Source organism: Plodia interpunctella, chromosome 14 (assembly GCF_027563975.2).
Source record: "Plodia interpunctella isolate USDA-ARS_2022_Savannah chromosome 14, ilPloInte3.2, whole genome shotgun sequence".
In the NCBI taxonomy this organism is placed as follows: domain Eukaryota; kingdom Metazoa; phylum Arthropoda; class Insecta; order Lepidoptera; family Pyralidae; genus Plodia; species Plodia interpunctella.
Window position 1 is genome coordinate 8,081,637 of NC_071307.1, and position 12,833 is coordinate 8,094,469.

The 12,833-nt window shown below is 36.5% G+C and overlaps 3 protein-coding genes across 4 annotated transcripts in view; all 3 read left to right on the forward strand.

The window, feature by feature from the left end:
* LOC135309842 (atypical protein kinase C-like) overlaps positions 1 to 12,833 on the forward strand; it is a 137,437-nt gene that overhangs the window by 56,277 nt on the left and 68,327 nt on the right. Inside the window, exon 4 of one of the 2 annotated variants that reach the window (XM_064436350.1) lies at positions 1,490 to 1,557. The exons of the other annotated variant lie outside the window; for it this stretch is intronic. Within the exon in view, the coding sequence (XP_064292420.1) occupies positions 1,490 to 1,542 (53 nt within the window). The 3' untranslated portion in view covers positions 1,543 to 1,557. Of the gene's footprint in view, positions 1 to 1,489; positions 1,558 to 12,833 lie in introns of those variants that run through there. 2 annotated transcript variants of the gene reach the window in all.
* LOC128675107 (atypical protein kinase C) overlaps positions 1 to 12,833 on the forward strand; it is a 182,766-nt gene that overhangs the window by 46,118 nt on the left and 123,815 nt on the right. The window lies entirely within an intron of this gene.
* Positions 8,513 to 12,833, forward strand: part of LOC135309841 (uncharacterized) — a 42,187-nt gene continuing 37,866 nt past the window's right edge. The window contains exon 1 of the mRNA XM_064436349.1: positions 8,513 to 8,718. The gene's annotated coding sequence lies outside the window, so the exon portion shown is untranslated. The remainder of the gene's footprint in view (positions 8,719 to 12,833) is intronic.

Here is a 12,833-nt window from a genome sequence, read left to right on the forward strand (position 1 = left end):
CATTAATATGTATAATACTAGTTTTAAAATGAATCAATATTCTTTTTTAAAATCCATACACGCTTTTCACCCCGTACTGAATGTAAAAGTCAATCGAGGGTTTAACTAGGAACTCTTCTCATATGCTATGTTATTTTAAAAAGATTCCATTTTTACCTTCGAGAACACTGAAAACTTCTAAAATTATTAGTATAAATTTAAAAGGTACACTAAACTGAAACGGAATAATGTGAAGTCATTTGTAGCATTTATCCCGATCGAAGCTATACACTTTCGCATGGCAACCCCACGTTAAAGGAATAATTATTTTCCAGATATTTTCCTACAGTACGCTTTTTGATTGCTTTTTTCTTTTGCCCGTTGTTCTGCGTATTGATTCTCGTTAAATTTCGAATTTATTGTGAAGTCACGTACCAAAGGAATCTACACAGAATTCAAAATAATATAGCAAACAGAAGCGTCATCTTTTGTTATTTGATAAGCGTATACTGCGACGTTAGATATCTAGGAGCAGATAGTGTGACAGTGAAGAAAAAACCTGTGTCAACTTGTGTGCCAGAAATGAGGCACGTAATAAAAATAATTGAATATTCAAACTCGAAATTCTATTCGACGGAGTTTAGTTATTAATATGCTTCAGACTCCTGACATAATAACGACTGTAACTTTGACACTTCTATGAAGACAACTTCATATTCCAAATTCCGTGGGAATCTTCTATTTAAACATTTCCCTTTTTTTTTACTCGGTCTGACGTTGTGGAGAATAAAAAAGTGTTTTAAGGTGACTTTCAGAATAATATGGACACTACCGTGTGCCTACTGGTACTGCTGTATAAATATTTTCTACTAAACTAGGTAAGTAAAAAAGCGGTGGTGGTATAATTGTTAAGACTCCCGTCTGTGGATCGAAAGGTCCCACTCGAATGAATGAGCATTAAAGTAAACTTAAAATTTTTGAATATTCAGCTATAATTTTACAACGAACAATATATATGCCTTTGTTTGTATATTGTTGGCAGAGAAGAGAAGCCCTGTGATATCTAAAAAAAATTATGGCAAATGAAATCAACATGTCCTGCCCTAAATAACCACCTCATTTTTGTTAAAGGAAGTGTTGCGACGATCAATCACAACATTAAAGACTTGTTTAAACCCGCAAACAGAAAGGTACCACGTCACACGGAAACAGGTCACGCGAGAATCCAATCTGACTGATAATTCCTATGGTTAAATGAGTTGCCACTTCTGTCAAGTTCCCCTGAGCAGCGTACCTCTTGTTGGAATAATAGGTTATATTTTACCACTACTATTTGGGTTTACGAGTCTCAAAACTGTTTATCACGCTTGCTTCGATTATATCTTTAAAGGTCTGTTCTTGGGTTGGCGATAACTTTACTTCATAAAATTCATGATGTAATATTTAATTTTATTTCCAATGAACAAGTATGTACACAATGAATATAAAAATTGATCTTATTTATTTTCAGGTAAGTCGTCACTTCCTTATGAAAGCTGTATTGGCGTGAAGGTAACGTATTGAATTATATCATAGATTTTTTTTTATGTAAAATATATTATTCTAAATGTTAGCGAAAAATATTTCATGTTAGATATAGATTCATCATTCATATTTATAGTTTTCACCTTGTCAAGATTTTCTATAATTTGCTAGCCGATTCTGACCCGAATTTCATAAGATAATATTTTTTTTTCGAACAGATTGAAAAAATACGCATTCTATTTTTAATCACATTCTTCTTGCAACATATAAAGTGCGATTTTAATTTTTATTTTGATATAAAAAAAAGTTTCCAGGAGTCGAATGCTAATTACCAGACACTGGCAGTTGAAATGAGTAAAAAAAGTGCTGGAAGCCGTCGAAACTTGGCCGAGTCGCACACTTTTCTTTCGAAACGGGCTTAGTAGACCTCCGAGTACTTTAAAGTGTAGAGAGACAGAAAAAGATAAGTTGAATGGGAAACTTTCAGCTCTTTGTTCTAGTGTTATTTAAAAAGTGCTGCTTTACAAGATTTTATTTTTATGTTCGGATTTACATTTCGTGATTTGTCTCGGACTTCTGACTTTAATTTTAAAAATGGAAAATAGTTTTTCCACGGTTTTCATTTATCAATAATTTATAAGATGTTGATCCATGACAAAAAAAATATATTTTTTAAGTACTTACTTGCCAGTGTGCATTCTCTTAAAGCAATCTTTATTTTTTACACGTTGCGTACACGATATGGGAAAAAGTGATGTGGACTTTAGTAACGTGCTACGTTTGTGTGTTTCGTGTTAAGTCTTCTGCACACTGGTTGACAGTTTAAGTTGTCTAGTGTGTATACGACTACTTGTCGCTAGTTGTTGGCAGCTAATCGCAAAAGTCATGTCATTTACCTTGACGGCGACTTGTATAAAATCTGACACTAGTGTAGCAATGGCGCACTCGATAAGAAAGAAAAAAGATGCGTTGATTGATGTGCGTTGATGTGTATTGATTTCAAATTCAAAATTCTCTATTCAATTTAGGATGATATACATCACTTATTGACGTCAAAAAATTACTTAAACTAAGTACTACTGCCGGCTTCCAAAGCGCAGGTGAAGAAGAAGCGGCGCAACAAACTTCACCGCAGTCTTTTCTCCAAGGATGTTAATTAACAAAGCCTTACACATATATTAAAAATTACATCATTATTAAAAATGACAAAATTTGAATAAATAGATAAAATATAAAAAAGTTGTATTTCCAATAAAATTATTGAAAATTGTCACAAAAAAAAAATATAAATAAAAAGCTAAATGAACAAAACGTACGTAATAATGTCATAAATCAATTACATTTGTTATGAGGATACTGCACCATGCTTGAGCCATTGATTGGATTATTGATTTGATTGATTGATTATCCATCTAGTATGTAATGTATCGTCCTGGCTCTACTATACCATATACCTACACTGAGCGTCTTTGTTCCAGTGAAGCATACTTAAAATAAATGTTCGAGTATCATAGATTCCTCTTGCATATAAGTATCAAAGTACTTACAGTTACCAAGATATCGCTTGTTGTATTTTCAGCAATGCAAGTTTCGAATATGCACTCTGAACGTACGATTTATGGTTCATTTTCCTTTGAATATCATAATTAAGAAGTTTTTAATGAGCGCTCCGACGCCGTTAATTGCAACCGATGCTGGTTTGCTCGAGCACCTGAACAAAAAAAGTAGTATTATGTTTTCACCGTTCAAGTGCTTATTTGCCTGCATCTTTATTTAAGGACCACGATTTCGAAAATGCTGTATTTTTCTAGTTTAGTCTTCGTTTTTGTTATTTTGCACGTCGTTTTCGTAAGATCACGCGGCGTGTGGTTCCGCCCTAGAATATGACCACTCTATATCTTCCGCCGGATGTCGTACGAAGCGACTAAGGGACACATAATGTACGCAACAATAGTATTTCCAAGACCAAAATTTTTCAGGTTATTTTTCACACCGACCACGAGATTCGCGGCGTCACAGCCCCGAACACAACCGGCATGAATCTGCCACGATAGGGACCAACACTGTTTATATGAGTTTGTTTCAGCATTTCTTCTCGGCAGTGGTCGTTCCGAAATGCCAGTTAGTAGCTTTTGAATAGTTGCTATGACGTGAAAAATAAATAAATAAATAAAATTTGACGTGAAAAAGTGCCTGTTAATGTCTAAATTGATTTGATTTGATCCGCCCACTATTTTCCCAAAACGTCAGGCGCATCTCGACTTTTACTTACTTTTTGTGATTAAATTGTACAAAAGCAAGCACAATATCTCATCATTAAATGTCTATTCTTGGATTGCCGAAAACTCACTTATAGAAAACCTTTTAAGATTAATATCATTCATTCCACCAGATAGTATATGAAATGTTTATATAGTAATTCGGTGAGTTATGTAAGTGTTCTGTTCTCTATTACAATATTCATATTCGGACAACATTATGGGAAATTTACGTCGTTGCGATCGTTTTACAAAATGCACTCCATTTTGTTGCATTCCCATAAGATTACACCATTTCTATTCCTTGCAATTTTACGGTTTTTAGTATTCACTTGTACTGGTTTATGTATGTCGTAAAAGTCATGTTTGATGCCTTTAGGCGATTTTAATAAAAATCTGACGTATGTTACCGTGTCAGGAACACGACAGTAAAGAAAAGCTTAAATGTAATTAAGCAACGAAAATTTGTGTTTCAAGACTGATAAACGCCACGGGAGCGTCTTTTTCTGATATGAAATGATTGGATATTTTATTTGTTCGTATTACATTTGACAACATTAAGCACTTCATTTGTTTGTCTGTTATCACATAACATTGAAAAAAAACTGTAATTGGACACGTTCAAAATGTAAGTAGAATTGATTGCAAAGAAAGTGCTAAGCTAGGTACTTATTCTCCGCAACTTTATCGCTTTAAGCTCAAAAGCAGTTCAAATGATCTTCTAAGGTTAGGTTTCCACCTCGAGCTATCATATTATTTCCTATAATAGATAGTAAAACATTCTAGATTTTAAGATTCTTAACTCACAACACTGTATGTGATATAAATAGCTTAATATTAGTCCTATCTGGATATAAAATGTTTTCTACCCGTTTACAAGATTTGTAACACTTAATCCTTGATATAGCCTTCGCATATTATAATTTTAATTTGTTATAGGTTGTAAGGTTTTTTCTGTAAGCTATACTATCCAATTGGGTTAGCCTGTAACGATAGATGTAAGTCGTGAATAAATAAATAAATAAAAATAAACATTTTTTTTCAAATAAGTATAAAACTTATGAACGTACAGACAAAGCAGAAATCGAACTCTGGGCATCTGAGCTGTTCTCTGATATATGTTTAAACGTATATTATAACTTTTACAGCGGTTCCTGAGCTCTCCGACGCTCAACGGCCGAGGAAGGAGCCGGGAAAACCTATAACTTTTATATATAGCCTATATATATTTATATTTTTTGTATAAAACCGTCCCATAACTAATAAAAACACTTGAGAGATTCCATCTCGTAAACTGTAGCACTTCGTAGCCGCTACGCTGTAGCTCGGCAGCACGTAGACCGCTACGAGTATTCGTAGCACGTCTACGAACGCTTACAGCGGACCGATCGCTGGGAGTGGGGAATAGATTTCGTTTAATATTTATTTATGTTTCAATAACTATTCAGTATATAAATATTTATTTATAAATAGTGTATATATATTTAAAGACATTATAGAATTTTGGAAGTCATGGTATACACAAATACCCTTAAATTTTCATCAAGATACGTATTTGATTTTGTATAGAACAGCTGAATTAGGTTTTGCAGGCGTTCATAGGTGACCACCTCCCATCAGGTGGGCCGCATTCCTGTTTCCTTGACCAATAGAATAAAAACAAAGATAATTTATATATTCATCCATCCATTCACTCTATTGATAACTGTGTAATTATGTTCACAAAGCGCACACAGCGTCAAAATACAAATATTCCCGAACACAATAAAACTGATATTAATTTAACACTATCTGCGATTGTTGTGAATTAATTTGACGGATTATCATTTTAATGCCGGCCCGGGGCGACTGTGATGTCTGTCTGTTTATCTGTATAGATGTAAAATAAACAGACAGACATTATTGACCCCATGAATTCCTTTAAGGACCCGGGTCACACCCGGGTGGACCCGTGGCTGAAAATGCGCACCAACGTGTTAATAATAAATCCATTTATTTCAGGTAAAAGTAATTAAATAATAATTGCTACAAAAAAAAATGTTTTTACTACGAGCGAAATTATTTGAATATCACTTTCAAATGGACTTCCACAATCATCTTTGAATCGTATTAAAATAATCTACAATATTTCATTTTATAAATTGTTAACCTTGGCAAATAATAGCCTTATTGAAAATATGATTGGCCACTTGATACGACACGACCGACGCCTTATTTAAAACTATTTTTGAAGGAAAGGTGAAAGGAAGAAGAGGTCCAGGGGGACCGAGGAAGAGATATGCGAGCAACTGAAAGAGAAGGCAGGCGTTGTATAGTATCGAGACCTTAAAAGCAAAGCCGAGGATAGAGAGGCGTGGCGTATACTCCATCGATAAGAGCATAGCTCTTAAGTAAGAAGAATTGGTGGAATCACGAAAAAACTCGAATGAAGTTTCAGGCGGCCGCTATTAATAAAGTCACATTCTAAATATATTAAATAACATTCCTTACCCATTCCTGCCGGACTTCATACAGACAAGACGAGGGTCTAACAGACCCAGATGCATAACTACAGGTGAATTATATGGTTTCATTAACCCTTCTCAATTCACACATGGCTCGTAAATTTTAGTAATAGATATCAATTTCAAGCCAATCAGTCTTATGCCAGCCTTGCCATACACTATCGGCAATAGTTTTGGTTTAAGGTTCGACGTACATTGCTGATTAATCCTTGCGGTAAATAATAACTCTCATATGAAAGATGCAATGTCGCAATGTTCGGTCGCTTGCATAGCGTTGATATGAGTCAGTGTGAGTTCGGCGATAATGTAACCGGCCAAATAAGCTGAATACAAATTCGATAAATTCTCACCAAAGCACATTGCCGGCAGTTTTCTCATCTATAAAACGTCGATGCCCTGTGTCCGCTTTCCAACTATTTATTTACCACTTCGCACGGTTTTTGCCATGCTTAGTCATCAGACCGTTGGAACGCATATCATCCTTGAAGAGATCAAATACTTCTTCGGTTTGCTCTCTAAATATTAAAATTCTATTCTCAAGAATTGAAAAGATGACCCATACTTCGCTAATTATCTTATAATGTCATTCGTTAAGAGAATTTAAGGACATTTTGAACCCGCTGTATCCCGCTGACAAGGGTTCAGGTTGTACGCAGAGTACGGGTACAGAAATAAGGCATTTTCCAAATTTACTTTTCCGTGCACAATACATTGTCTAACTTCATAGAAAATAGGCGTGATCATATGTATGTATGTATGTATTTTTAAAAATACTGTTTCTATTGAAAAAAGAAATTTACTTACACGCTTATTTTTATATTTAATCGTAATCACATTGTTCTACACAAAAAAAAATCTAAAAACCTTCCTCTACTATTTTATATCACTGAGATGATGCTTTATGGTGATAGCTTCAATCAGACATTATGCGGTGACCACTTTCCTGATGGAAAGTGGTCACCATGCTTGCACCACCCAAAGAACGTAGGCCCTTTCTCTCGAAAACGCTCATGAATCGGACAAGAGCATTTTTAGAATCCCTTTAGCAACTTTTAAAGTAGCCTTACGAACTAGCTTTCTAACTTTCATCGTTAATCAAACTCATTTTCTTCTCATTCTATTCTTTAATTGCTATTTGAACTTTAATGTTCTTTAGTCGTGTACTCATGACTAAATGTCACAAACTTACTACTATTTTATTTAACAATTTCTAGTCAATGTAACCCTGTGCCTAAATTCATGGTCTGACAGGTATTTGAAACTATAAGCAGCTTTATTTCTGCACCAAGGATGTTTGAAACTATACGTATCTTTATTTCTAAACTCTCCCTTTCTGTGCCCAAAGCTGTGTTAATATTAAACTGTGTAATCCCGGCAGATGATATTAATTTTTGTTGTTGTTCGATGCTTAGAAGTTTCGTCAGGCCGCCATTATCTGATGGACTTTTTACAGCTGCGTTTAAACACGAGTTTTAATTGGAATTGTGAGTGCTTTTGAGAACAATAGGAGGCCAATAATAGCATGTTGTTTGTGCGAACATGGTCTGAACAAATGGGCTCACTTTTTGACAATGGTGAAATTAGATCGTTTTTTATTTGACAAATTGTATTTTCAACGGAAAGTTCCCAAATCACATTTGAAAACTTCCACAAGGCATTTCGATGGCTGAATATACAAGTTCGCTTATGCTTTCGATTGTGAAAACTTTTCCCACCCAAGCAATACACACGTAATCGAGAACAAGCATCGAATCAATTGTGTACCGACAGAGATCGCTATGAGCAAACTTACCGCAACCAATTTCCAGTCGAACGTCCCGGCACCAAATCCAATAGGAAACGTCATAATCATATGATAGGCGCGGCGCATTGCGCCCACCTGTCGCCGCGCGTGCGTCCCGTGTGACGTCATCGCGCCCGACCGCCCCCGACTCCCGCCGGAGACGCACGAGCAAAAGCCGCGGCCCGCGGCCGCACACGATTGATCCGGCGAAACCTTCGCACATTGCTAATCAAATGAGACAATTCTTGATCTTCTCCACTTAAAAAAAAATGTCTTAAAAGAATAATTTGAAAAAAATTAGAAAATCGCAGATTTTTTCCCCCCAAAGTGTATATTTTATTCCTGTAAAAAATATAGCAGTGGGAGGCGAGTTCGCAGCGTGTCTCGCCACGGCTCCTTATCTATTTCTTAATCCAAGATAAATATTACATCAATCGGGGGAGGAGACGTGGGTACCGCGCAGGCGCTATAGTCGGTAGCCCAGTCCCGCTCCGGCCGCGAAGCCCGCCGCACATCGCTCCCGCGGGCGCCCGACCTGGCGGCGACTCGCCTGCCTTACCGCCGACCTCTGTAAATACGTGCATACACCGCCAAACAACACCACGACCCGCCGCGGGCTTCGCGCCTCCGCCGACACCGACCCACCCAGACCACGTGGCCGACCCGTTGCGTAAGACGAAAGCGAAAACTCGCCGAAAGCGAACCTCTTCTCCTTTGACACGCAAGAAAAACAAACGTACTTCGATATCGATCACACCGTGTTTATCATTGCCATGGCGTGCTGATGCGAACTGTGCGCCATGTGTGTTACGGCCGAAGTAAATAGTGTATCGAAGCCAGTACCGGCAAGGTTAGATGTGGCTTTCTTTTTTAATGGGGTAATCCGGACCGCGCCCGCGGTCTTTTAACCCTGTAATACGCAAGTGCTAGTTGACCTTAAAACCCGGCCCGAGAGAAACTGTATCAAGCGGCAGCACGTTTGTTTATGCTGCAAAGAACTGAGCTGAAAGCATGGAATGCTAAGCCAAGCTTGAGCTCGCTTTATTTAGGCTCCTAATATCCATCCGAAATGTCATATATATGTGATATTTATATTATTATTCATAAGGATCCGTAATTCAGCGGTCTATTAATTTGTGGTGTTTAAAAATAACACACTCGATATTCATAGCTTCATAATGTTTAGTTTCTATTTACGAAATTGTCGTTTAAAAGTTCTTAATGATAATACTAATAATCTCACGAGTATCATAACGTTTCTAATGTTACTCACCCTCCAATCAAGGAAATAAAACCAGGCGGTAATGAGGCTACGCGAAAGTTCCGGCTCGATCGCAAAAGAAAGTTTATATATGAAGTTTTGCTTGCAATGACGATGTTTATGTTAACACTGTCGTAACAAAACAGCAATTATTCAAAGAGTTCGGACCGATTCCCACTTAAACTCCATTTCGAAGCGGCCACTTAACTTTTTTAATCGCCTCTAATGACTTCATCCCTAAATTAATGGCTCTTGACAGTTAAGAATGAGGAATTTCCCGGAGTGGCTTAAATTAGCTGTTATTTAGCGAGGTTCTACATTTTTTTCACAAAACATTTTCCTTCCTAACACGACCAACTAGTTCAAGCGTTAATCTAATGAGACTTTAACCTTATGGTCAAGTTTAAAAAAATCTTCAATGGTTCAGCTTAAACTCTTCATTCCTGCTACGTCATACTGCATATTTCTAATATGTTCGTCTGTTAATTTCACGCCTAAGTATAAACCTAAACCGTGTGTGGTTTCTGTTGCTGTTAGTAGATCCGGTCATAAGTAATTTATAATAGTTTAATGTGATGTTACGTTAACTGAATAGACAATCAGATTATTCCTTTTTTTTTCCAATCGTTTTGTACCCAGAATTGAAGTATTTTTCATTCGAAAATCATTCGCCATTTCTTTTTTTTTGTCAATATGTACTTTATTACACCACCTATGGTTGGCGGTACATATTTCTTGTAATTGTATGCAATTGAAGATATAATTAAAAAACATGTAATCTATAACCGGTTACTAATCCTATCAAATTTTGTTTTAATACGAGAGAAACTGCATTGAACTGGTTTCAGCCAGAATATTTATTTAGTTTGTGATAGGTTTCACAACCCCGTCCAGGAAGTGTCATTTTTCTCAATTTAATTTTTATAGAATAGAAAATCTTTATTGTACAGTCAACAGCACATCAACCTACCCAAATTAATTGAAAACTCCGCTAACTCCGCTATTGCCGCGCCGCCATAAGGGTTCGTGCAGGGTAACTTGATGTGCTTTTGACTGTACAAAGAACACATGTAGGTACGTTAAAAGTGCAATGGCGATAAATATCTTCACGCTCTATGTACTCAACCAATCTTCTTGAAATATTGCATACATGTAGTTTGAAGTATGGAGAAGGACATGAGGTACCTTTCATCCAGGAAAATTAACGCGAGCGAAGCCGTGGGCAAAAGCTAGTTTACTTATAAATAGATTTTTATGGAAATCTGCTAAATATTTATTTTTCACTCTGAGATTACATCGCGTCACGTCTCGAAGACATTTATAAAGCAACGTCGCTATCGATGACTTTGTAAAATTCGTATTTCCGATGACTCATGTCGCGTCATCAACTTGTGAGGCAATGTTATCGAAGTAATGGGTTTCTTCTCTGTTAATTACGTGCAGATGAAATGTATTCTAAAAATATGTTTATTGTATTTAGGCCATAAAAATCCCAAGTTTTTTCATTGCCTCGAAATATTTTTTCTTTTTACTTTCTTAACAATCTGAACGGTTTCTCGGTTTCTTCTTCAGACGCGAAGCAACTGAGCTCAGGATCCGGTATTAATGAAGCCTCTCTCACTATATGTTGCCCGAGGCTTCACTCCCGTGGGAATTTTGAGATAAAATATACCCAAATATTGGGTATAGCTTATAACAATCTTGGATAATGTACCTTTCTAATGGTGAAAGAATTTTTGAAATCGGTTCGATAATTTTGGAGATTACTCGGCTCCAATATACAAACTCACAAACGCTTACCTCTTTATAATAATAGTATAATTAAAACTAGAGCCTTTTTACAATCTTATTCTTCAAACAACAAACTGCACAACTGGTCTTCCGACTGGATATAAAAGTAAACATTTTAATTCTAGTATCAAATCTCATCAAATACAACAAAATATTTTTTCATAAACACAGGCAGCAACATAAAACTATTCTTAAGTAACATTGGCATTTTCAATACACGTAACATAATACTTAATGCACTACGAGTCTACACACCAGCGCACCGGCGACTTAACCTATAATTTCCTACACAACCACGTGCCGTAAAAGTCCTAATAAGCCGTGTGGAAGTGACCGATTCTGCAAACGAGGGTACTTCGGGAGGCGACCGGCATACGACCGTTGGTCACGGAACTTTCACGAACAAATTATTTCAGACGAACTGCGGTGTGCTTCGCTCCCGTTGGTATTTCGAGATGAAAAGTACCGACAATTGTAATCTTGAAATTCATCTAGTTTTGACCCACATACGGAACAGACCCACATTTGATGATTGACGTCTTTGGAGAAAAGGCTGAGGTGAAGTTTGTCGCGCCGCTTCTTCTTCACTTTTGGAAGATATATATATATATATATTATAATCAGCACTCGCATCACAATCATAACCTGTCTTGATATACCTTTTGACTATGTACATTATGTACTTTTATATATTATTAGAAAAAAACATTGTAAGAAACAATAATGGTAAGCCGATCTGGCATGATAGGGACCAACACTGTTCAAATGAGTTTCTTTCGGAATTTCTTCTCAGCAGTGGTCGTTCCGAAATGCCAGTAATTTGTAGCTTGTGAGAAATAACTATAAATATAAAAATTGACGAGAAAAAGTGCCTGTGAACGTCTAATTTCTGAATAAATGATTTGAATTTGAAGACAACAGTAGTGTTAGTTTAAACTTTTTGACATCATAAGTTGAATAAAACATTTCGAATTTGACTTTAAACCCTTCTGGCGTGATCAAGACCAATACTATTTAAATGAGTTTTCGGCTTCTCAGCAGTACTTAGTCGTTCCGAAATAATATGATAAATCGCTAGCCTTTGAGAAGAATTTAAATATATCTAATTCTGTCTGTCTCTAATATACCTCTGAAAATTAGATTGGAAATAACACGAATATATCCTTGTTTCATTGCGGATTCGAGTACCCATTCGCGGAGTCTTAATTTTTACCAATCTCGACGATCATTTCAATATATATATACGTCGTCCAATTCGACCCTGGTTTTAATTTCTCTGCGGGTTAATTCACCTACGTCGGTGCCGCAACTTGGCACACATCCCCTTTATAGATGGAATGTAATCTTGCCCTCATTTGTGCTCGCCTTTTTATTGATCTCACCTATAAATGATCCACGTTTAAATAGTATAAATTATATGAATACATCCTTGCTTTACAAATTCGCAGTCTCAATTTTTGCCAATCTCGACAATCGCTTATTTAAATACGTGGGCCTACTCGAACTCGGCTTATTTATTTATTTGTACAGACAAACACTCATGCGACCCACCTAATGGTAAGTGGTCACCACAGCCTATCAACACCTGCAATATCAGAGGTGACACATGCGAGATGACACACGCATACTTTGTGGCCTAGGACCTTTGTCACAATACTCTGTAATTACACTGCCTCTCCCACCATTCAGAACATGTAGGCAGAAATAAAAAAACCAAGTGAGGTACCCATGCA